This window comes from Bos taurus, chromosome 5 (genome assembly GCF_002263795.3).
Source record: "Bos taurus isolate L1 Dominette 01449 registration number 42190680 breed Hereford chromosome 5, ARS-UCD2.0, whole genome shotgun sequence".
In the NCBI taxonomy this organism is placed as follows: domain Eukaryota; kingdom Metazoa; phylum Chordata; class Mammalia; order Artiodactyla; family Bovidae; genus Bos; species Bos taurus.
This window is the reverse complement of record NC_037332.1, coordinates 26,812,230-26,837,756: the sequence shown is the minus strand read 5'-3', so window position 1 is coordinate 26,837,756 and position 25,527 is coordinate 26,812,230. Positions and strand designations below refer to the sequence as shown.

Here is a 25,527-nt window from a genome sequence, read left to right as displayed (position 1 = left end):
GATCCAGCATGCAATCCCTGAGGCACACAGTGAGGTGGTGATGGGTTCTGGGGAGAAGCCTGGACAGAGGGGGAAATGTCTGAGTCAGGTTTGACGGACAGGAGGAGGAAGAGGGAGCAAAGACCCACCTTCTCGGAGGCACTGGTCCCTTTTCGAATGACCTCATCCACCACAATCCCAAACACGTCCTGGAGCAAGGCTTCTGCAGCCACAGGGTCCCCATCAAGGGAGAGGAGAGGTTGAGAGTCAGCCATCAGGAGAAAATCTGTGAGCAGAGCAGGAGTTATTCCCTGCTCAGCCTGTGGACCCCACCCAGACCTAATCTAATGCATTCCTCAACTCCAGAATGGGCCTAAGGCCCAGCCTTCACTGTACAGGTAAGGGCAAGCGAGAGCGTCCAGGGAGAGAGTCGGCAGAGATGGGCGGGAAAGAAAAAGGAGGTTAGTGCTAAGCAGGTAGAATCCAGTGGCCCCTGTTCACCGAAGGCAAAGGTGAGAAGCTTACCTTTCTGCTCTGGTCTCTGTCCAGATAAACTGGAGGCAGGGGACACAGTTGGCTTTTTAGAGTGTTAGGACCAGGGAAGCAGAGGGGGCAAGGTATAGGCAGCAATCACATGACCGTGACATCACTCTCATGACCCTTGCCCTAAAGATTTGGGACAGGGCCAGCAGGTTGAGATAAGTTTCCTGAATAATCGTTAGCTGACACGATGAAGGGAGGAGAGAAGATATAAGGCAGAAAAAAGTGCCACCTCCACTTCAGGCTGGAGGGGAGCAGAGAGGAGACCCAGCAGGACATCGGACTTCCCACCGGAACCCAAGGGCCTGGAGAGGGGATGAGAGAGGGCTGCTCGGCTAAGAGATAAGAGCGGGGAGTGGGGCAGAGGCAGGAAACTACAGCAGCTGACCCTAGAGGCTGAGGTGGGGAGCGACCTGAACAAGACTAAGGAGGTAAAATGGTTTAGGCAGGCCTCAGAGGTGGCTCAACGGGTAAAGAATCCGCCTGCAGTGCTGAAGACCTGGGTTCAATCCCTGGGTTGGGAAGACCCCTTGGAGAAGGGAATGCCTAACCACTCCAATATTTTGGCCTGAAGAATTCCATGGACTCTACAGTCCATGGGGTCGCAAAGAGTTGGACACAACTGAGCAACTTTCACTTTCAGAGACCAATCTCTTTGCATCCCAACCCCTGGAGTCTTCTCAGAACTGTCCTGATTTCTAAAGCCCTCTCCTTTGAAGAGGAGGAAGAAAGACGGTCACACTGAGGGTAGCAGTGCGATAAACAAGTAGAGTCCTGTGCCTTGCAGGCTGAGCCGCTCAAGAAACAGGGAGTGGCTGTCTAAAGTAAGCACCAACTGTGCTCACACCAGGGTGCGGGTGGAGGCGGCATCATCTAGATGCTGACCCCCAGCGCCACTCAGGAGAAGAGGAGAGGGATGAAGGCTGAAGACAGGGGAAGATCTGCAGGGGAACTGGGGCTGTGTCTTGAAGGAATAGGAGGCATGCAGGGCCAGGGGAGGAAGGCCACGAGCTGACACTGGGGGTGAGTGTGGTTGATTCTCGGGTCCGTGAAGGCACCTGGCCACTGGAAAGATCTGCAAGGACATGATGGAGAGAAAGGCGAGGGGGGGCAGGGCTGCACGAGTTATGGACAGCCTTGAGTACCAGCCAGGCCAGGAATCTAGATTTTATCTGCAGAAAATGGAAAGCCGTTGAAAGATTTCGTGGTGAGTTAACATGATGAAAATGACGTGCTCAGAAGACCAGCGTATGGCAGCCGGACGAGGAAGAATGAACAGGCCATTGGTGTGAGCCAGGAAAGAGGTGACCCACGTGTGAACAAGGGAGATGTGGGTAGGAAAGGACAGGCAGAGGAGCATGCAGGCTTAACCACTTGCCGGTTTACGCTCAGTTCAACACTTACAGAATCTACATTGGAGGGGAGGGAAGGGTCAAAGATGACCCTGGGGCTTTAAGCCCCAGGAAAAGGAACAGTGCCCCTAAGAAAAACAGGGATGCGCAAAGCGGAAGCTAGATGGAAAGCAAAATTGTTATTTCTTGGAAATACCCAACCAAGTGGAGGAGACTGGGGCTACAAACACTCATTTGGGAGGAAGTCAGGTCCAGTGCTCTGATGAGATGTGAGAGAAAAGCACCCTTGGGAGCTGGGGTATAACCGAAGCCTGGTGATAGGCTCCATTCCCCCAGGGGAGAGAATGCTCAGAGACATGGCCAGGGAGAGAGGGGCAAAACCAAGGCCTAGGGAACCCCCAAATGAGGAGGCAAGAAGATCCAGAAAACATGGAAAGGAGGAATCAACCTCAAAGTGGACTGATCTGACACAATCCATTGTCAGAAGCCACTGGACCCCAAGGAACCAGCTTAGACTTCTCCCCAGTAGATTGGGTTTGGGGAAACCAGAGGAGCAGGCCAGCCTTGAGAACGAGACTCGATCCCTCATCAGCGCTCACTCTGGCTGCCCTGACGGGGCATTTCAGGTGCAGAGGCTGGTAAAAATAGGCCCCATAGAAGTATTCACCACATGCCTCACTCTGAACTTAACATGCATCAGTCTAACCTTCACAGTCATCGAGGGTAAGCTTATGACCCACATTTAAAGATGAGGAAATGCGGCAGGGGAGGGATAAATTGTGAGGTTGGGACTGACATATACATACTACTATATACAAAATAGATAACCAACAATAACCTTCTGCATAGCACAGAGAACTCTATTCATACTCTCTAACGGCCTACATGGGAAAAAGAATCCTATTTTTTAAAAAAAGAGTGAATATATATTTATGTGTATAAGATTCACTTCTGAATCTTATACACATATATAAGATTCACACCTGAAACTAGGGCTTCCCTGGTGGCTCAGATGGTAAAGAATCTGCCTGCGATGCAGGAGACCTGGGTTCGATTCCTGGGTGGGGAATATCCCTTGGAGAAGGGAATGGCAACCCACTCCAGTATTCTTGCCTGGAGAACTGGAAGAAAAGCTATGACAAACCTAGAGAGCATATTAAAAAGCAAAGATATTACTTTATCAGCAAAGGTCCATCTAGTTAAAGCTATGATTTTTCCAGGAGTCAAGTATGGATGTGAGAACTGGACCATAAAGAAAGCTGAGTGCTGAAAAATTGATGCTTTTTAACTGTGGTGTTGGAGAAGACTCTTCAGAGTCCCTTGGACTGCAAGGAGATCCAACCAGTCCATCCTAAAGGAGATCAGTCCTGAATATTCATTGGAAGGACTGATGCTGAAGCTGAAGCTCCAGTACTTTGGCCACCTGATGGAAAGAACTGACTTACTGGAAAAGACCCTGATTCTGGGAAAGACTGAAGGCAGGAGGAGAAGGGGACGACAGAGGATGAGATGATTGGATGGCATCATCGATGGACATGAGCTTGAGCAAGCTCCGGGAGCTGGTGACAGACACGGAAACCTGGTGTGCTGCAGTCCATGGGGTCGCAAAGAGTCGGACATGACTGAATGAACCGAACATCCGAAACTAACACAACATTATAAACAAACTACACTCCAATAAAAAAATTTTATTAAAAAATGAGGTAACAGATTTCAGAGACAGTATGGATATAACCTGTCCAGGTCACACAGCCAGCATGTGTCTTGAGTTGGCTCTGGACTTTGAAGCCCCCATCCTAATTTGCCATGCTCCACAGCCTCACACAGGGTTCCCTCAGCCAGAGCTTGCTGTGGTGCAAACACCTCTGGGCCAGGAGTGAGGACACCTCAGGGCCTGTTGCTATGAAATAAGGGCTTCAAAGAGAGAACCACCAAGACATCTGCTGGTGTTGATCAGCTCAAGCCATTGGATATGGCAAGCAGGCCAGTAGGGCAAAAAACAGGCTGCAAGGAGGGAACGACTGGTGAAGAAAGGGAGACCCCAGCCTGGACGGGGGCTCTTTCCAAAGCTCTGAAGAGAGGTCTGCATGGAAGACGTGGCTGTCCACCCGGCCCCTTCTGTATCCATCTGACCAAAGTTACTGCTCAGAAATGAAAGGTGGGGGCTTCCCTGGTGATTCAGTGGTAAAGAATCTGCCTGCCAATGCAGGAGACACTGGTTTGATCCCTGATCCAGGAAGATTCCACATGCCTCAGAGCAACGAAGCCCATGTGCCACAACCACTGAGCCTGGGCTTCAGAGCCCAGGGAACTGCAACTGAGGAAGCCGCGTGCGCTAGAGCCTGTGCTCTGCAACAAGCGAAGCCACTGCAATGAGAAGCCCAAGCGCTGCAACAAGAGAGCAGCCCTCGCTTGCTGCAACTAGACAAAAGCCTGCACCACAATGAAGACCCAGCACGGTCAAAAATAAAAAATAAATTAAAAAAATAGCTTGTAAGAAAGAAACAAAAGGTGAGGGCTCTGAACGCCCAGTTTCCTCCAGGGGTAATGGGGAGATGAGGCATCCGTGCCCTCACACTCCGTACAGAATCCTGTCTTGGGGACGTGAGGAAGGGAACAGCCCTTGCCCACACACAGTCTTCTTTTTAAAAAGCAATGGTGGGAAGAAGTGGTGAAGCAAGAGGGACATTAACCCCTAAAATAGAATAACAAAGCCAAGAAACAAGAAAACACTTAGGGAGGGAGCTTTCACCCCTGGCTGAGAAGATGCTGCAAGGGCCAAGTAGGGTTCATTTGGAAACTGACAAGTTTTTCTGACTTCACAGGATCTCCAGTTCATAAATTCCTCCAACCATCGACTCGTTTGTATCTTTCTTCCCTTTATTTACACAGCCCGGGGTGCACAGTCCGCTGCTTCAACCACCCTTTGTCCAAAATCCTCAACTCCCTAGCCCTAATGTCCTTCCACCGAACTCACCTGGCAGGATCCCACTCCAGCTGGCCAGTCCTTCTCTTACCAAATCCACCCGGACTGTGGATTCTGCTAGTGAAAAACCACCTAAACATTCAAATTGGTTTTGCTATAAATTCATGGTCTCTGTGCTCATTCCAATTAAACATGGCAGATTAAACACATATGTTTACCACTACTCTTTCCTGAAACCCCACTAAAATTACATCAGTGGAATTTTAAATCCTGAAGAATAAAACAGAGACAGGAGGTGAGAGATGTCAATAACTGTAGAGGAGAGAAAGCAGATGAGAAGTGGTAACTGGTTCAGTGAATAACAGAAAGTCAAAGTCAGTCTATCTGTAGGGGGCTATGCCAGAGGGATATAAACTGATTATTAGGGCAAAGGCCCAGAAAGGCTTAGGAATTTACAACGCTAGGTATCCTGGAAGACAGGACGGAGAAGCACAACTAAAAACATGAAAATTAGATGAAAATTTCTAAAAGGAACATTTAGACCCTCACTCTCCTCCCCTGCCCATTCAGCCAAGTGACTCCCCTCTCCTCCACCAGATTCCAAAGAAGCTGGAAGTAGAGAAACTGAAAGTCGGGGACTTAAGGATGTCAAGCACAGCAGGAGGTGAGGAGGAAGCACTGTAAGGAAAAGATTAGGAGGAAATAACCTATGGAGTCAACTCCTTTCTCCCAACCAATGATCAGAGTCAGCGGCCAGAGGTAAAGCTTCCAGGAGACTACACAGCGTTCCCTCTCTGGAGACACTGACCTCAATGAGACTCCTCAGTCCTTGACCAATCACCTAGTCCATGATGCTCACAACCCAATAAATACATTCTACATGCACTTGGGCCTTCAGTATGCCTTAGTGCCTCACTCTTAAATGAAAGCAGACAGTCCGGGATCACAGGACATTTGAGGAAAGCCCCTAATGTGAACCACAGAAGCAAAAACAGAGAAACTGGCATTTGGTAGAAGAGGAGAAACACAGGAAGCAGAAGGAAACAGAAGATACTGAATCCACTAAGAAAAATAGATTGCTACACAGAGAAGCAGAAGCTCTAGAGTTTTAAAACTATGACAACTGAAATGACAAGGTCAAGAAAATCACACAGCAGATAAAGTATAAAGAGATGGGCAGTAAAAGAGAAAAGAACTTTAGAAAAGATCACTCCAAAAGTCTCAAGAGTCAACTAACAGAAGTTACAGAAAGAGAAGGGGCGGGGGGAAAAAGGAGGAAAACAATAAAAATTTTAAAAAAGAAAAACTTTATAGAACCGAAGGATAGACCAAAAAGATCCACTGAATGACCAACAGAAAGACAGATTATAATACTGTTTCAGAACAACGGAGGATCCAAAGACTTCCAGAAACAAGACTAAACAAACACACCAAAGCAGGTCATGGACAAAGGACAGAGAATCAGACCACGTCAAATTTTGCCCAACGCAGGAGAGAGGTGAAGGGAATTCCCAGGACTGTAACGAGGGTAGTGACCATCTTCAGAGGCAAAAAGCAGCAGTGACTCTACTTGACTGAACACACAGCACTGCCTGGAACATTACTATTCTGCTATTGACAGCTCTACCTCCAGTCTCTGGAGCTATTATTTCAAAATTTTCCACACCTCTCAAATGACTGACCCATCAATCTTCTCCGTTTCCCTCTCACTTCAAATTTCTCATAGCAAATAAAAAGCCATTCAAACTCACTCTTTCTGTCACCTGCACTCTGGAGCCCTTCCTTTCTCTAGTATTTATTCAGTGTCTGGTATATACATTCCAGGCTTCCCTGGTGGCTCAGCAGTAAAGAATCCCCCTGCTAATGCAGGAGCCGCAGGAGATATGGGTTTGATCCCTGGGTCAGAAAGATCCCCTGGAGAAGGAAACGGCAACTCACTGCAGTATGCTTGCCTGGGAAAATCCCATGGACAGAGGACCCTGGCAGGCTGAGGTCCATAGGGTCACACAGAGTCAGACGTGACTGAGCGACTGAACACACACACACACACACACACACACACACACACACACACACACTTTACATTTAACTTTTTGAGGAACTGCTGACATGTTTTCTAAAGCAGCTACACTATTTTATATTGCCACGAGGGTTTGCATTTCTCCGCAAACTTGCCAGACTTGTTATTGTCTGTCTTTTTGACTACTGCTAAGTCACTTCAGTCGTGTCCGACTCTGTGCGACCCCATAGACGGCAGCCCACCAGGCTCCCCCGTCCCTGGGATTCTCCAGGCAAGAACACTGGAGTGGGGTGCCATTTCCTTCTTCAATGCATGAAATTGAAAAGTAAAAGTGAAGTCGCTCAGTCATGTCCGACTCTTATCGACCCCATGGACTGCAGCCTACCAGGCTCCTCCGTCCATGGGATTTTCCAGGCAAGAGTACTGGAGTGGGGTGCCATTGCCTTCTCTGCTTTTTGACTACAGCCACATGCATTTGTAACCTCAGTAAGCATTGCCAACATCCATGAAGTGATACCAAATGTATGAAAGAGCCTGTGTTCTCAGCCTCAGTTAAGAGTGTGCTGTCAAACTTCTGAATTTTTTAAACTGTAGAAGTAAAAATTACCTTAATATAGTTTTAGTGGAACTCCTGTATTAGTTTCGCTGTGATAAATAATGGATTCAGAACTCCACTGCTTTGAGACCTCCTTGGCAGTCCAGGGGTTAAGACTTGGTGCTCCCACTGCAGGCGTGCCCTGGTTGGGGAACTAAAATCCCCCAGGCCTCATGGCACAGCAAAAAGAACAAACAAACACTGCTTTACCACAGAGATTTATTTCTCTTTCATGGCTTACACTGGATTAGCTATAGCTCTGATTCATGTACCTTTATTCCAACACCCAGGCTGAAGGAACAGCCCCTACTGGGGACACAACATTCTCACTGCAGAGAGGAAAAAAGCAAAAGGCAGAGAACACCATGCACCAACTCCCAAAACTTCAGCTCAGACCTGGCACGTGGCACATCTGGTCAAATCCAGTAGACCAAAACAAGCCCCAGGGTGAGTGGGGTAAGGATGTGTAATCCTCCCAGAAGTAGGCACTGCAAAGCGCGGGGCGATGGTTGACAATCCTCACAACTAGCCCCAGGCCCTTAGGATTTTGCATTGTTTCCCCTTAGCCCAGATAGCCCACCTCACTCATCTGCTTTACCAACCTGGCCCTGTAGACGTCTGAGTTGGAACCACTGATCTAAAGACTTTCTCTCCTCTTCCTTCATGGATACCCTCTTGATTACCCCCTCCCATTTCTTCAACTCTCCTTCCCACTACCTCTTTATCACAGCATTTTAAATTGTCTAAACCTCTCACGTGTTCCCAACTCCAGCTACCTCCTCTTCTCAACCAACCTTCTTAAAACAGTTAGCTCCACTCCATTTCTTTCCTCTCACACTTTCCTGAGCCCACTACCATGCAGCTTCCACCTTCAAGGCCACCGAGAATGTCCCTGCATCCAAATCTAATGGATACATATCATCTTTATCCTACTTGACCCCTCTGGGGCCATTAGATACCGTTTGCATTCCATCTTGAAATATTTTCTTTCACTGGCTTGCATGTGACTACTCCTGAGCATTCCCTTAGTTCTCTTTGCCCCTTCACCTTCCCCTGGCCCTCCCTTGAGAGCCGCTCAGGGTTCTACTCCAGGACCTCTTTCATTTGTGTTCTGCACCTCTCCCTGGACACTCATCCACTCCCAGGGCTACAGGCTGGTGACTCCTCCATCCACGAGCTCTCTCACCAGCCCAGATCCACGATGCCACCTGCCTAATGTGGAAGTCTCACAGGACTTCACACTCAAATGGTCCAAAAGTGGACTCGATATCGGCCTTCTCAAATCTTCTCTTGTCCTCGAGTTCCCTGGTTACACGAATGGTATCATCTTCTGAAACCTAAACTCCAACTGAGCGCCTCCCTCCTCCTCCTCGTTGATTTTTTTCCTTTATATTTAAAAATCTTCAAAGGTTACTTTGTCTTTCTCTCTCATTCAAAACATCAGCACAACACTAAAACCTGGATAAAGCTTTTTCTTCTGGGTAATGTTGTAAAATTCTTTTCCTTAAAAGCACTTTAAAAAGAAGTGGTAACTTTACAGCAGAGAAACCTGATGAATACCACCTTACCCAAGTAATTGAGGATAACATCACCAATTGTGGGGCAGACAGTCATTGTGGGTCTCCTGACATGAGGGATGGAAAAGCTCTCAGCATCACTGCTGCCAAAAATGCACCATCTGAATTTAACTATGAGGAAACATATCTAAATTGAGGATCATTCTACAAAACAACGTAGCCTGTAATCTTCAAAAATGTCAGTATCATGAAAATCAAAGAAAAACTAAGGAGCTGTTCCAGATTGAAGGAAACTAGAGACATTACACGGAGAAGGCAATGGCAAGCCACTCCAGTACTCTTGCCTAGAAAAATCCCATGGATGGAGGAGCCTGGTGGGCTGCAGTCCATGGGGTCGCTACAAGTCGGATGTGACTGAGCGACTTCACTTTCACTTTTCACTTTCATGCACTGGAGAAGGAAATGGCACCCCACTCCAGTGTTCTTGCCTGGAGAATCCCAGGGACAGGGGAGCCTGGTGGGCTGCCGTCTATGGGGTCCCACAGAGTTGGACATGACTGAAGCGACTTAGCAGCAGCAGCAGCAGAGACATTACAACCAAAAGGAACACATGATCTTAAATGGGTTCCTGGACAAGGAAGAAAAAGAAACTGCTGTAAAGAAAGTCACTGGAAGAACTGGTGGAATCTGTGAATGGCTTGATCTCTGCATTGCAGTTATGGAAGAGAATGTTCTTATTCTTTGGAAACATATGCTGAAACATTTAGCAGCAAAGGAGCATAGTATATGCACTTTCTCTCAGTTTATAAAACAATACTATGTGTACACACCTACAAGTGTTTTTTTAAATATAAGAGCTTTATTGAGATATGATTCACATACCACAAAGTTCACCCTTTTCAAATGTACAATTCAGTACTTTTTAGTATAGTCACAAAGTTGTGCATGGATCACACTATCAAGAACATTGTCATCATCCCCAAAAGAAACCCCCTATCTATTAGCAGTCACTCCCCATGCATTTTTTTAAAAAACTGGAGAAGTCTTTAAAATATTAACTGTGGTTATTTCTAGGTATTGGGATTATAGACAATTTTTCATTTTCTTATTTATGTACTTCTATATTTTTATAATTTTCTGTGATAATTCCATTGACTTACATAATTAAAGATTATTTTTAAGCAACATAAAAAAAGGAATGAAGGGGCAACAAAAATTCCAAACTGTATACCAGGCTCAAGCAATGACCCCATTACATCGTGTGGTTTCCTAACTCCTAAAATTCACTCCCATCTAAAAGGTCTACCAGGTGACCAACGTAGCCAATACCGCTCATTTCTACTATGCAGCCCAACTGGCTCTGAGAGAGGAACGGGTTCAGCTAGTTCAACAGCGACTGAGTATCTGCTGCCTGGCACTGCCCCAGATGCTGTGTGTCTGCTTTGCTCACTTCAGCTAACAAGTCACGAGGGAGGCCAGTGCGTAAAATTAAGGCACGCTCGCTCCCTAGAGAAAGGGAAGGCTGGTTAACTCCACTCAGTTGGCCCAGGGCAGCCTTCAAAGAGAAAACACTCCGACCCTCCTTAAGGTGATAGAGAGCTGGAGCAGGAAAAGACTAATCTGAAAAGACCAATCTAATCGGTAATCATTAAAACACAACTTGAAAAAGTGATGGGGTGGGCCTGAAGGTAGGGTGTACCAAGGAAGCTGAGGAAGGCTGCCCAGGAGGAAGCCTGCATGAGAGCAAAGGGATTAGGGCACGTGCTTCTTAAAGCACTTTCAGTCAGGTTTATTTATTGTTAGAAGGTGAAAACACTGACCTCTGTCTACCTATTACTCCACTGACTCCACCCCCACATTAATAGTGGTTCCAGTTCCTGTGTGTACAGTGTCTTCTGCCCTTCTGAAAGACTGTAAATTCCTGGGCGGGGAGAGGTCTAAGTCTTATGCTTCCTTACGTAAACCATGCGTGCATGTATGCTTAGTCGTGTCCAACTCTGCAACCCCAAGGACTATAGCCCACCAGGCTCCTCTGTCCATGGTAGTTCTCCAGGCAAGAATATTGGAGGGGGTTGCCATTTCCTTCTCCAGGGGATCTTCCCAACTCAGGGATCAAACCTGTATCTCTTGCATCTCTTGCATTGGCAGGCAAATTCTTTACCACTGCGCCACCTGGGAAGCCCTTTAAATAAAGCACCAAATACAAAATAAGCATTCAGGAAAATATTTGTCTTCATCTTTCCCACTCTTCTCTTCCTTCTGCCAAGTAGTAGTAGTGGGAAAGATGAAAATTAATACTTTTCCTGAATGCCTAATTTCTATTTGGTGCTTTACTTAAGGATAAGACTTAGACCTCTCTCCCCTCACCCAGGAATTTACAATCTAGAAGGGGAGAAAACACTACACACAAGACCTGGAGCCATCACTAATGTGGGTGTTGAGTCGGCAAGGTAATAGGTAGACAGCAGAACAGATGTCTCTTGCACAAACTTGAATAAACTGTTTCCAGGTTCTGAAAAATGTTCCACTTCACTTACATATGATGTGTATAAACCAAAAATCAGTATTAATGATACTTCAGAAGATATGCAAAGGGTTTTTTCTTTCTTCTTAAAGACTTTTCACCTATGGGCTTCACAGGAGCGCTAGAATTAGCCTGACTCTCATCTTCAAGTCAAGGACTCTTGCACCAGACAGAGTGAAATTAATTTGTCCAAGATGATAAAGGTGACATCTAGGCGAGGACCTTTCCTGCTACATCACCAGTCCCTTTTAAATCTGGCATTTCTCACGACTTCTCACCACACACAAAAATAAACTGCAGCTGAGGTAAAGGCGTAAAACAGAAAATATACAACTCTAAGAATACCAGAAGGAAATACAGGGAAATATTTTTATAATATTGAGGTAGCATTTCACAAAAACCCCAAAACCACAGGCAGATTTAACTACATAAAACTTTAAAAATTCGGTTTAAAGAAAGACACATTAAAGTGGTTAAAGATGATTCATGCCTTTACTTCCCCTGCCCCATCATCGTTTTACCTACTCACTGTTTTCCAAAATGGTCTTTGCTCTCTTCCAATTATTCCTTTCCTTACAAATTTAAAAGTCACTTTAAGTTCCATGCAAAGTCCTGTTTTAATAATAATTTAACTTAATCTAAAGCAAAAACTTTGTCTCTATAATATTAAGTCTTCCTATTCACAGACATGATAAAACTCCACCTAATCAAGCATTTGGGGAAGTTCCTGGTGGACTAGTGAGTGCTTTGCCCTGGTCCAGGTTCAAGCCCGGGTCAGGTAACTAAGATCCCACAAGCCATGAGGCACAGTCAAAAATCATAATAATCAAGCCCTTTTTGTCTTCCACTAAAATAATCTGATTTTAACACATAACTTGCCAATTTCCTGTTAAATTTATGTCTACAAATGTAAACTTTTTTATTGTGAATGATATCTTTCTACGATATTTTTATGGTTGATTATTGTTCTCATATTTTATTTATATAAGTTGTTTGTTAATCATACATGTGGCGATGCAGCTGAACTCACTGGCTTTAGTATTTTGTCAATTTGATTCTCTTTGTGAATGGATAGATCATGTGAAAATACTGAATATAAAAATATGAAAATTGGAGTTTCCTGGTGGTCCAGTGGTTAAGAATCGCCTGCCAATGCAGGGGGCAGGAGTCCTATCCCTGCTCCAGGAAGACTCCACATGCTGTGGGGCAACGAAGCCCGTACACTGCAACTACTGAAGCCCACACGCCCTAGAGTCCACACTCTGAAACGAGAAGCTGTCGCAATGAGAAACCCAGGCACTGCAACTAAAGAAAGCCCACTTGCAGAAACGAAGACCCAGCGAAGCCAAAAATAAATAAATACTAATAATGACTTTTGGATGGCCAGGATCTCTAATAGAATATTAGTGTTGATTGTAAACATTCTTTTCTTGTAACTATTTTCATAGAAATGTTTCAAATATTTTCCCACAAAACACAACTTCCACTCTAAAAAAAAGTTCAAAGATAAATGAAAAATAAGAGAAAAAAATTTTAAAAGCATATGACAAATGAAAAGTTAGTGTAACATGGAGATTTCTACCAATCAATACAAAGTAGACAAACGATCTACTTTTTCCTTAACAGGCAAGAGATGTGAATAGGCAGTTTACAAAAACAATTAAATGGTTAAAAAGCAACAAGAGATGCTCAACTTCACTATTAATGATATGCAAATTAAAATAATAAAATTACTATTTTTTACCTGTCAAGTTGGCAACTGTATAAAAAAATCATAGCATCCAGTATTGCCAAGATTGCAGGAACTGGGGACTTTTACACATGGCTCTGAATGTGTAAACTGTTACAAACCCCTGAAATTCAATTTCACAGGACCTATTAAAATTTTAAATGCCCATTTCCTACCTATAAATCTATAAAAACAAAAGGATCACTATAAGGATGTTCATACAGCATGGTTTATAAAACAAAAAAACTGAAACTAACCTGAATGTTCATTGAGGATGGGCCTAGACAAACTAAAATACAAATTTCTGGAATACTGAAACAATTTTTAAAATGTGAAACTACTTAGAAGATGTGTAAAACACTTTTGTCTGGTCCACTGTGGTGCTCAAAAACAAATTCTGGATGAAAAAAAAAAAAAGTTTTTATGAACATAGGAAGAAGCCTGGTTGTATATACAACAAACTGATAAAAGTGACTACCTTCAGATGGCAACATTTTTTTTGCCTTTTAATTTTTTTGTGCTGTGTGGACTTATTAAAATAAGCATGAGCTATTTTTTTAAAGTATTTATTGGCTGAATCAGGTGTTAGTTGCAGCAGCCCTCTAGGGAGTTGCAGCACACGGGCTTAACTGCCCAATGGCATGTGGAATCTTAGTTCCTCCACCAAGCATGGAACGCCCATCCTACCCCCTCCCCATTATAACGGGGATTCTTAATCAGTGGACCACCAAAGAAGTCCCTGAGCTATTTTTTTTCTTAATTAAAGATTTATTTCTGATAATCTCACTCAATTTTATCTGTTCTATGATGATCTTAAGACCACAAAGATTTGCTGTCAATTGGTAAAAAAAATGAAGTGCTCACAGAAACGAAATCTATGTACATAAAGTGGCTGGAAATTGTCTTCATTCATAAACAAAGATTTTTTTTATTTATTTAGGCATCTCCGTTAATTCCCCTACACTCACAACCTGACAGCACCTAAATAAAATGGACATTTCCTTCCATCAAGTGCATTAATGCATAGTCCATCTCTAGCAGAAAGTGAAAGTGTTAGTCCCGCAGTCGCATCCAACTCTCTGCAATCCCATGGTCTGTGGCCAGCCAGGCTCCTCCATCCGTGGAACTATCCAGGTAAGAATAATGGAGTGGTTCCCATTTCCTTCTTCAGGCGATCTTCCCAACCCAGGGACCGAACCCAGGTCTTCTGCATTGCAGGCAGAATTTTTTTACCCTCTGAGTCACTGGGGAAGCCCATCTTTAGCAGGCAAGTTGGGAACAGAATTTAAAGAAAGGCTGGAGTTTTCCTAATGTAGCTGGGCCAACAGGCCACCCTGCATTGCCAAATCTCCAATGAGACCACAGTTTCCTACTGAGGAGAGCCCTATGCCTTTTCGGGGAGAAAGCCAAAGTTAGATGCTGGATGGTCTAGAAATAAAGGCGGAAGCACTATGAAGAAATAAAAAACTCAACATTCAAAAAACTAAGATCATGGCATCCGGTCCCATTACTTCATGGCCAACAGATGGGGAAACAATGGAAATAGTGACAGACTTTATTTTCTTGGGCTCCCAAATCACTGCAGATGGTGACTAGAGCCATGAAATTAAAAGACGTTTGCTTCCTGGAAGAAAAGCTATAACCAATCTGGTATTAAAAAGCAGAGACATTACTTTGCCAACAAAGATCCGTCTAGTCAAAGCTATGGTTTTTCCAGTAGTCATGTACAGCTGTAAGAGCTGAACCATAAAGAAGGCTGAGCGCTTTAGAATTGATGCTTTTGAACTGTAATGTTGGAGAAGACTCTTGAGAGTCCCTTGGACTGCAAGGGGATCCAACCAGTCAACTCTAAAGGATATCAAGCCTGAATATTCATTGCAGGGACTGATGCTGAAGCTCCAGTATATCTGAGGCGAAGAGCCGACTCTAGAAAAGACACTGATGCTGGGAAAGACTGAAGGCAGAAAGGGACGACAGAAGATGAGATGGTTGGACGGTATCACGGACTCAACAGACATGAGTCTGAGCAAGCTCTGCGAGACAGTGAAGGACAGGAAGCCTGGCGTGCTTTAAGTCCATGGGGTCCCAAAGAGTCGGACACGACTGAGCTACTGAACAACAACCGGAGAGTCCTATGCGTTTTCGGAAGTGAGGAAGCCAATATTACATACTGGACGGTCTAGAAATAAAGGCGGAAGTGGTATGAGGAAATCAAAGACTTCGGAGTGCGATTAATATGCCAGGGAATCCTTTCTCAGACTGGAGTTGAGTGTACTCAGCAAGATAGTGCAAAAAACTTCCCTCCCAGCTGACGGGCGGCCCTCGGAATCTGCAGATCTGCGCCTGATGGAAAGGCTCGGGTAAAGATTATCTCGACAGAGCTACGTGAAAGGCCTGGTACTAACTATTCTGGCACTATTTGGGGCTCCAGACTCATAAGCGACAGGGAGAACATCTGCGAGAAAGGGAAAGTGATGACGCTTCTTCAAGGAATCCTAACAAACTCACCTAGCAAAACCCTCAACAAACACTCGGCATACCAACATTTCAGGGCCTTCTTTCCTGCCCTGAATAAAGATGGCCGCAGGGGCGCGTCCGCAACACGGCGCACGCGCCGTACCGACGGTCGGCCCTTTTCCCGTCCTTCTGCGCGCCGTCGGCACTGCCCACTCACCAGCTGCACTCCCTCGGTGCGCCCTCAGCCTCACCCCCTTTCTGTCTGCCCCCGCCCGGAAGTGGATAGTGCTGCACAGAGGAGAGGACGGAGGGGGAGGGGAAGTGCTTCCGGGGAAAGGGGCCCCTGGTTGGTGTTTGTAAACTTGCCTCGGTCCCGGTGGGGGCAGCGGCGGCCACGGGGCTGGCACGGAGTGCTGCGGCCTGGAGGAGGCGCCGCGCAGCGGGGGAGACAGCGGGAGGCCGCGCCTGGCAGGTAAGAGCACGCCCCAGGGAGCGCAGCGTTGTGGAGGCAGGCGGCAGCGCTCCAGCAGCTCGCAGGCCGTGGGGCACCGCGCGGGAAGGGGGAGGGGCGGGAAGGAGGGGCCCGGGGCGAAGGGGGGCGCTCCCGAGGAGAGGTAGGGGCTGCGTGCACACCACCGTGCGGTCGCGTCACCGGCCGGACTGAGGGGGCTTGCTCGGAAGGGACGCGGGCGCGAGCACGCACCTTGCGCGCTCCTGGGCTCTCCGGGTGCGTGCGGCGGGCGCAGCGGCCGGCTGGCTGGCTGGCTGGTTGGAGGGAGGGAGGGAGGGAAGATGGGAGGGAACGCGCAGCGTCGGGCTTCGCCTCCTTGTCTTCCACCTCCGCAGCGAGTTTACGTACCTTGGGGCGGTCTCGGAGAATGCACACGTGTGGGCCGGCCTGGGCTTGTACTGCTGGTCCGGTTTCTGCCTGCTGCTGAAGCGCCCAGCGTTAACCCCTGAGCTTTTCTCTACCCCACTTCGGGTCGCCTTGATAGAGTGCGAGCTTCGTGGGCCAGCCCACTGGACACAAAAGCCCTAGAGAGCCTCCGCCTCCTCCTTCCAGTCCTAAGTTGGCAAATCCTAGCAGTTGGCCTGCTGCAGTGCCTCCACTAGAGGCCGAAGTTACTTTTACTCCTGTCGAGGGCCTGGAGACCAGTTTCTTCTCATGACCTAGAAAGAGAACTCTGATGTCTTCGTTTAGAGTTGCACAGAGAGCACCTGGCAAAATAGTTCAGCCCACTGAAGGTTGTATGGCCTGAGAATGTTGCACCTAACAGCTCCATTTCCCTTTCTGGTTTCAGGTTTCTGAAACAAATCGTGAATTTCATTCAGAGAATTCAGCTGGAAAACTGAGACTGGCAGCCTTTTTCTTCAGACAATAGGCAGGAGCCGAGCAGAGACCAGGGATTCTTGGAACATCTATCTTTACTTTGGAGGACACTAAATTCTGTTTGAAGACAAAGGCATTTCAGTATGGCAGCAGGACTGAAGGGACACGAAAGAGTTGTTACAGTGATTTGGTGACAGTTCTTCAAACAACAGTGTCTTAAGGAAAGGTGGAGCAAGAAACTCGAACTTTTGAGTTGCATTAAGTGAGAAATCAGCATGGCTCAGGTAAAAAGCTCTAGAGTCCTCCTCCTTCAAGATCACTGGGAAGCGTGTTTGCAGTTTCACTCTTGAATGCTGCCTTAGTCAACATATTGACCAACCCAGTGAGCCAAGCTCTGTATTAAACACCAGGGGGAGATCTAGAGGAAGGAAAGGAGACAGGCCACAGCCCCTGCCTTCAGGGAGCTTCCAGTCAAATGAAGGAGGTAGGCTATACTGCATCACAGGCCTTGATGGGACATTTACAAAGCAACATGTACTCAGTTTACACTTGGTACAGTAACTTTTGAGGGGCATGAGGGAGTAAACAGTCTGGTGAATGCTTCATTTGTTTTTTTTCCAACAGGAATTTATTGAGCTCCTGTTACATGCAAGGCATTGTGCTGGGGATACAAAGATGAATAAAATTGACCCTGACCCCAGCAGGCTTCCAGGCTAGTTGGGTTGGGGTTGGGGGAGATGAAGAGACAATCTGTTATTTATCTTTATATACACAACACTGCGTGGTGGCTGGCTAGTAGTACAGACTCAATGAGTCTGTTGATTGAAGGAATATGCAATAATAGAGGTATGTACACCGTAGAGGAGGGAATGAGCCTTTTGCCTGGATGAAAAAAGAAGTTGAAGCTGGAAGGATGCATAGGATTTTGCTAAATAAACAAGTAGAACAGGGCGTTCAGACAAGGACAACTGCCTGGGCAGAGACTTAGAGTCCTGGGAGGATGTGGTGAGCTGGGGAGTACCGCGGGCAGTTTGCTAGTTACGGAGGAAAGGATTGGGGTGCGGGGTGGATGGCTAAAGACAGGAGATAGTGATAGACGGCCACGTTAGGGTGAGGGAGTTGTTTCCTGGAGAAGTAAGCTGAGTGTGACTGAAAGGTTTTTATCCCTTACTGGGGAATTAAACTGTATTCCATAAGGAATGGGGACTCTCTGAAGAGTGTTAAGCAGGAGAGTGACGTCAGATCAGTGTATTTGGAAGGTACTTGTCCTTCCAAATCCCCCTTGTGGGGATACAAGATGGATTGGAGAGACAGGATGGCTCAACAGGTTATTGTAGTTATCTGGGGAGAAAAGCTGTCTGTAGCATCCCTGGAGCTTTTGCCAGCTTCCTTCCAGGGACCCTCCCCTACCAGCCTCACCAGGAAGAAATCACTGGCTTTCTTCCAGCTGCATGCATAGCTTCCTTCTTTTCCATGCAGAGGAGGAGCCGTGCAGTTTCTTCTTCCTTTGTTTGCAACCCACTTCACAGCATCCTGTTCACTCTAGCTCTGAGAAGACTGCTTTTCCCTAACTGCTAACTTTGTACTGGGGTGCTGCTTTTGTATGTTAACTCATCAACCCTGTGAGGGTAGATACCATGGTGAACATTTTGCATTTAAGGAAACTGAGGCTTAAAGAGGTGGAGTAATCTGCCTGAGATTGTACAATGCAAACAGCAGAGTTAAGTCTTGCCTCCAGACCTTTCCCTCCGAAGTCCTTGAAGATGAGAGGGGGAGTTCCTGGGATGTACTGATCACCTGAAAGGAATTTCTTTTTAAATTACTCATGGAAGTTTGCTGACCAACTGTTTCTTAAAAGTGTTTCTTCAGTAAGAAAAGGATATTGTCTAGTGCTGGCTAAATAAAGTCAGTTTGAAGAATGTAGCAATTTTCCTAAATATCCCTTACTTAAGTAATTTTTAAACTATGTAGAGCAAGGACTGTGAGAAATGTGAATATGCACACATGAATGGTGAGGACGGGGAGGAGGAAGAGAAATTGTATATTCAACTCCAAAATCTTCCCAAGTGGTTTAATTGTCATCTTTGTTATAAAATATAAAATTTTTATATTTGACAGCACTTAGAGAATTTTAAAGGGAGAAATGACCTAATTTTACTGGTACACGTTTGTAGAGCTTGATAGACTATACATTTGGCACCAGTGAGATCTGCCAGTCAGAAGCGGGTTCTGTGTAGCTAAGTGTCATCAAGAGAGAAAGAAGGAAGTTCCCCCAGAAATCTCCCATGTCAGTGGGTCAACAGGACGGACTCTTGGTATTTCTAAGCCTCGTGTAGCTTCAAAGTAATGTATAGATAGACACTTTACCCAGCACAGTGCTAATGACAAAAGCGTCAGTAGCATCTGATTATTCACTTAGTCTGTGTCTGAATGCTGACAGCTGACAAAATGAATAACTAGTCCTGGTGAGATGAGTTAGGGAGGACTCTCGAAGGAAGCAGGGTTTTGTGGTGAGGAGGAACGCTCCTTGGAGAGAAGCCGCATGTTAGTAGCTGGGTGTTTAAGGTAGTTCTTTGGAAATTGGCAGTCTGTTTTTGCCCTGCCCTGCCAGGTGACCTGACACCTCATCTCCTTTCAACTTAGGCAAGTCTCCTGGCTTGTGAAGGCCTAGCAGGTGTGAGTTTGGTTCCCACTGCAGCCAGCAAGAAGATGATGCTGAGCCAGATTGCCAGCAAGCAGGCCGAGAATGGAGAGCGGGCAGGTAGCCCTGATGTGCTGAGGTGCTCGAGTCAGGTACAGCACTTGAGCCCATTGCGGCACCTGGGGGTCGGGTGGCCCAAGCTCTCTGCCAGGAGGTGCCCAGCTCTGAGTCCTCAGTGCTTTTGTTTAGGGAAGTGGGAAAGGGGATACAGCTGGGCCATGAGTATGGGTATTTTAGAGGGTACAGGAAAGGAAGGTCTTTCCTGTACAACAGCTCGTTAAAACCAAGGTACTTGGAGAGGAGATGGATGCGTACTTTCTCTAAACCTCTGGGGCAGGTGATTCACAAGTTGTCTCAAAGCACCTTTTTGGCTTCCTGTCTTGTGTTCTCAGATTGACTGTGCATTTAGATTTGATTTGTATTTAAAGGGCCACCGAAAAGACAGTGATAAATCCCGGAGCCGCAAAGACGATGACAGCTTGGCTGAGGCCTCTCATTCAAAAAAGACTGTTAAAAAGGCAGGTAATGGGGAATTCCTTGGCAGTCCAATGATTAGGACTCCACGCTTTCATTGTTGAGTGCTTAGGTTCATCCCCTGGTCAGGGAACTGAGATCCCACAAGCCACGCAGAGTGGCCAAAAAAAGAAGAAAAAGGCAGGTAATGGGGAAACGCCCAAACTGATTCAGTTTGGGAATAAGGCAGCCCTCTTCTTTCTTCCCTCTCTGGCTCAGCCCTGAGCTCTCCTCACAGCTGGTGAGTGAGTCACCCTGGCTCCATCCAGAGACCACTTTGGCAGTTGATCTCTGCCCTCTGTGAAACATCCTTGGTAAGGGGAGGGTCGGGGGAGCATGAGGTCCTGTGGCAGAGGGGCAGGCAGTCTCCCTCTAAGGTCAGTTCAGAGTGTGAGGTTTGACCAAGCAGACAGCTTGCTCACCCTGCCTCCTTCCTCCAAGGGTCTCTCAACTCTGAGGGATGTGGGAGATGACAGCATCAGAGAAGTTACTTTGTCCAGCAGTTGAAAATAGGGCCAGGGCAGAATGGAGGCAAGAAGGGGCAGAGGGATAGGGTAGCCTCATGATGCGCCTGACTCTTGCCCCCAGGTGGTGGTAGTGGAACAAAATGGTTCTTTTCAAGTAAAGATTCCCAAAAATTTTGTTTGTGAACACTGCTTTGGAGCCTTTAGGAGCAGTTATCACCTCAAGAGGCACATCCTTATTCATACCGGTAAGTCTCTTGCTCACATTCAGAGGGGGAGCATAGTCCATAGTTTGTGTTACATTTGTATGTAGCTCCTGTTGGGTTTATTTTAAGGAGTAAGTATTAGAAGTAGGGGAAGAAGGTAAGTGAATGAGGCAGAAGAGATTGTATGTATCTGGTGTTGCTGAGACCAGCAGCTTTGGGGACCTTTCCCCATTAGCTGTTCACACGTTACTAAAAGATAAAGATTTCTGGGAAAATACCTGGAGTGAGGTCCCTGCCATGTATACCTCCTGATGCTCCCTTCTCTCTGATTGGGCCAGGTGAGAAGCCATTTGAGTGTGACATATGTGATATGCGTTTCATCCAGAAGTACCACCTGGAGCGTCACAAGCGTGTACACAGTGGGGAAAAGCCCTACCAGTGTGAACGGTGTCACCAGGTAAGCTCACGTGTCATGCATTCACACCCACACACAAACTTTCTTCCCCAATAGCCAGGGCTCGCCCCTACTCCCTGCTTAACAAGGGGCCATCTCGCATTCCTGGCCATGATGGTGTTAGTACATCGGGGTGAGGTATATCTTTCTGGCCTTATATAGGTATATCTTTCTCTGCCTGTACCAGGCACAGTGAGACCATGTGTGACGTTACCTTCACATTAACTCCATGAGGTAGCTGTGTGGCCTTCATTTTGCCCATGGGGAAATTGAGGTTTAGAGAGGTTGAGTTTCCCAAGGACACAGCAGATCAGGGATTAGAGACACATTGAATGGAACTTCAGGACAGGTGCACTTAGGAGGAAGAGAGAAAAATTCCTGCCCTGAGGGAGCGGTCAATATCTGATGTGTTGTGAGTATAAAATCCAGGACCAAAACGAGACACAAACAAGAGATGAGAAATGATAACAGTGAGCACTTTCTGGATGCCTTGCTGGGTCTCAAGCTTTGCTCCACGCTCTCAGGCTGTATCTGCAGAACACTAGTATGAAAGCTCTGTGGGGCAGAGACTTTGTCCCGCTGGTTCTCCACTCTCCTCAGCCCCAGGAACTGTACCTGCCTTGAGATACTGAATAAATACATGATAAATGAAGCAGCCGCTCTGTGAGTAGGTACCTTTAGCCCCATTTTACAGACGAGTGGACACATTCAGGGCTGAGATAGCTTGCCCAGGGTTGCGTGGCTACTGCGTGCTAGGCCAGGATTGAGACTTCAGCGTTGTGTTCCTAACCACTGTGCACTCATACTGTCTGTGTACATGCCAAGGGAATGTAGAATGGGACGTGCGCCTCTCCCATTTGGGAAGGACAGCTCGAGCCAATAGGTAACCAAGTTTCTTCTCTCAGGCACTTAACCCTCCGTTTCTTCTCAGTGTTTTTCTCGGACAGATCGATTACTCAGACACAAACGGATGTGCCAAGGGTGCCAGTCCAAGACTTCCGACGGGCAGTTTTCTCTCTAGGCGCAGGGGCCCCGGGTGGTGGGAGTAATCAGAAGAATCCACCGAAGAGTGCACCCCCTCTGGTCTGATGGTCCCACCGCCGCCCCGTCTGTACCTGTCTCCCTCCTGGAGGAGTGGACCCAGGAGACCGGAAGAGTGCATCAGGGGACGGCAGGCCCCAGAGCTTCAGCTCTGTAAATAATCTGAGACTCTGAGTATCTCGGGGAAGTTCCTTCAGCATTCCTGGGTAGGGAAGCTAGTCCCCAGACCCTCGGCTGAGGTCACAGGTGGGGACTCAAGGTGCAGGACCAAGACTGAAGCGTGGCTCCCACAACCCTGGACTCCCGCTGGCAGCTGAAATGGAGGAGACTGGGGAGAGGGGTTTGTTTGTTCTGTTCTTGTTTTTGTTTATCCAAAAGCAGTTTCAACAGGCACACTGTGGAAATAGGTAATATGGAGGTATAGAGTCCTGGTTAAAGCAGGGACTATGGCTGGTCCAGCCCTCCCCCAAATTGAGTTTTTAGTTGCAGTTGATCCTTGATGTTCCACAGCCCTGTACCTCACCTCCTGTTTGAAGGAGAATAGGATCAGGGTGGCGGCTGTGCTTACTTTGGCCTCCTTATACACTGTAGGGACAAAAGGAAGAGCAGTGGGGGGAGCAGACAAGGGCTGGGTCCAGGAAGAGTGGGCAGGTACCTCTCATTTCCTTCAGGGAAGAGCAGGAGCTGTGGCCTGGGCTATTGCAGTGGCCGGTGCCACACTGGTACCTAATGGGGTCAGCTCAAGTGCCTTTTGGAGGAAACTTGGGTGAGAGTGGCCCTTGAAGCCCCTTCCCTTTCTCTCCTTGGGTAGTTGATCTTGGAGATAGTTTTTGGCTACCTCGCTGATACTGACTGACTCCTAAGCCAGACAGAGGTGTCGAGCAAGGAGTCGCAGATGATACAGTGGGTTCTTTCTCCTTGTGCCCTCTTAGGAACCACCCAAGACTAGCCCCAAGTTCGGTGACAGCTGTTGAAGACACAGAAATTTGGTGTCCCCTGACGTGACTGTTGAGCAGTGTTGTGCTGTTCTCCGCGCTCACGTCCTATCACTGTGTTCAGGTAGAGGAGATAGGGGTCTAGCTTTTGGTCCCAAAGGAAAAGATCTTGGCTTCCTTCTTGATGGCCGTCCCTACACAAAAAGAACTGTGGGGGGGTGGGGAGGGGGCTGCGGAGAAAACACCGAAGGAGAAACCTGATGTAGGTTTTACTCTTAACTATATTTTTTGCTCTTCTCTGCTCCGACACCACCACCTTATCTACACCCTCCCCAGAAGTGATCAGGGGTGTGTGAGTGAGTGTGTGTGTGGTATGTGAGTGTTCATGTTTGTATGCTTGGAGATGGCATATTATTGAGCCAAACCCTTCTCTAGCCCCAGCTTGGGAGGATGAGCATGAAACAGCTTCTCCTGACTGCCCCTCCCCCAAAACCTGAAGGCCTGAACCTTTAGGTTCAAGAGGAGCTGAGGAACTCAGCTTGAGGGGACTGGAGGGCTTCGTTTTGGAGGGTTTTTTTAAGATTGATTCAACAGACTGCTGGTTAGGATGTTGCTAACCCAAGCCAGGGCTTGTGAATATGAATTTTCTAAAGTGAAATAAAAACCCTCTTTCTTCCTGCTAAGGAAAGGATCCTTATGGGAGGTTCTGGGGGTTTGGTTGACTCCCAGGTTGTGGGCTCTCCTGACCTACGGGGGTGTGCTGAGTAATTACAGAAGAATCATGGAGATTTGCTGAACCTGACCAGGCTGTCAGTGGGGGGTCTGAGATGGCAGTCTGCAGAAAGTGATTTCCTTTCTCAGAAAAGGTAGGCAACAGCACACTCCTGTTACCTGTTCTGAAGGAGATGGGAGTGGGGACAGGCGGGGGCGGGGAGGGGGGGGCGGGTCTCCATACCTCTGAGGTGTGAGGATTTGGGGAAAAGAAAGGAAGCGTGGCACCCTTGAGCTCTTCCCTGACAGCATCTGAGATCCTATGGGGAAACGCTGGGGAACGTGCCTGCAGCCTGTTCTCGCCTAGTTTTGTGTTGGCACGTTTGACATGGTCCAGAAACTAGACGGCGAGTCCTGAAACCAGCCCTTCTTGGTCCCTGCAAGTAGGGCCTCTTTCTGCATGTGAGCCAGCCCCTCTCAGAGAGCCCCGTTGGGGGCTGGGGTTTGTCTCAGACACATTGAGAAAACTGTCCTTCCAGACGGTGCTTTTGCAAGTGGAAGATGTCGCTCCCTGCCACCTGTAGCTAGTCAGCTTAGGATTGGGGTTGTGTGTGGAGAGAATCACATTAGTGAGGTGTGCCCCTGCATGTGCGAATGTGTGTTTAGGTCCGAATGTGTCCTGGCCCCCTGCAGGCCTCGGCTTCCTGCTTGGGTGTGTGGGGGAGAGGGAACTTCTAAGCATATGTGCAGAGAGCCATACCAGAACCACCCCTGCCGAGGACTGGGTGAGTGGAAACTCAGGAGCAGGTGGTTAGCTCAGCTGCCCAGGTGCTGATGTTCATGAGGCCATGGATTTGTGAGGAGAGGGGAACTGAGAGGCAGGAGGAGTGACAGCGCCCAAGAGTCCCACTTACACCCCAGGGAGATCACCAACCGCTGCAAAGGCTCCTGGGCCCAACATTCCACCCCTCTGCTGGGTGGGGTCTAGCACTGGAAAGATGCCTCAGGTGTGTCTGGAGTGAAGGGAACGGCGGTGGGGCCAGCTCTTGAGACCAGGACATGGGATTCAGGGACCTGGGAAAGAGTAGCCCCAGTTCCTGGGTGGGCTGCTGGACCAGGCCCCACCAGCCCTGCCCTTCCCAGCACCTCAAGTCTTTTCCGTCCACCCCGCCTCCAACAACCTCTTGTCATCACTTAGCTACTGATTGTGCCCCATGGCTTGATATCAGAGGGTTAAATGAGGTGTGGGGTCCCGCCACAACTTTTAACCCTCTCCCCAGATGTTCTCTGCCTCTGTGTGGCCCTGGGGCTTTTATCTTAATCCCTCCCACCCCACCCTTCCTCTCCACCTTTTTTTTTTTTTTAATATACTTATTTTGCTATTAGGGGAGGGGAATATCAAATGAACAAGATCACTTTTAAATGGTAGTTTTTATAAGATGTTATAAACTTGTATCTTTTTACCATTAAAGTGCAGTGTATGTTCCTTCGTGATATATTTAGGATATTTAAATAAAAAACAGGGCTTTTGTA

General features: G+C 47.3%; 2 protein-coding genes across 10 annotated transcripts in view; one reads left to right on the top strand and one right to left on the bottom strand.

Annotated features, from left to right (window-relative positions):
• The window catches only part of CSAD (cysteine sulfinic acid decarboxylase), a 27,687-nt gene extending 10,988 nt beyond the window's left edge, over nucleotides 1-16,699 (bottom strand). The window contains exons 1-3 of one of the 7 annotated variants that reach the window (XM_024992418.2): nucleotides 16,499-16,699; nucleotides 16,343-16,404; nucleotides 129-265 (exon numbers count right to left, since the gene is read on the bottom strand). In XM_024992418.2, coding sequence (XP_024848186.1) covers nucleotides 129-254 — 126 coding nt within the window. In that variant the 5' untranslated portion in view covers nucleotides 255-265; nucleotides 16,343-16,404; nucleotides 16,499-16,699. Of the gene's footprint in view, nucleotides 1-128; nucleotides 266-504; nucleotides 536-15,690; nucleotides 15,904-16,005; nucleotides 16,089-16,342; nucleotides 16,405-16,498 lie in introns of those variants that run through there. The other 6 variants (XM_005206242.5, XM_010804916.4, XM_005206241.5 and 3 more) reach the window with 6 other exon arrangements.
• ZNF740 (zinc finger protein 740) lies at nucleotides 15,969-25,527 on the top strand. Of its 3 annotated transcripts, none has more exons than XM_024991730.2 (7): nucleotides 15,969-16,111; nucleotides 16,941-17,453; nucleotides 19,613-19,762; nucleotides 20,099-20,188; nucleotides 20,772-20,895; nucleotides 21,192-21,310; nucleotides 22,239-25,527. In XM_024991730.2, the coding sequence occupies exons 2-7, from the start codon at nucleotides 17,445-17,447 to the stop codon at nucleotides 22,326-22,328; spliced, it is 582 nt and encodes a 193-aa protein (XP_024847498.1). In that variant the 5' UTR covers nucleotides 15,969-16,111; nucleotides 16,941-17,444; the 3' UTR covers nucleotides 22,329-25,527. The 3 variants fall into 3 exon arrangements, with proteins under 3 accessions (XP_024847498.1, NP_001096722.2, XP_059742383.1); NM_001103252.2 differs by having other exon boundaries at nucleotides 15,981-16,111; nucleotides 16,941-17,253; nucleotides 22,239-23,966; XM_059886400.1 differs by lacking the exon at nucleotides 15,969-16,111 and adding an exon at nucleotides 16,264-16,366 and having other exon boundaries at nucleotides 16,941-17,253.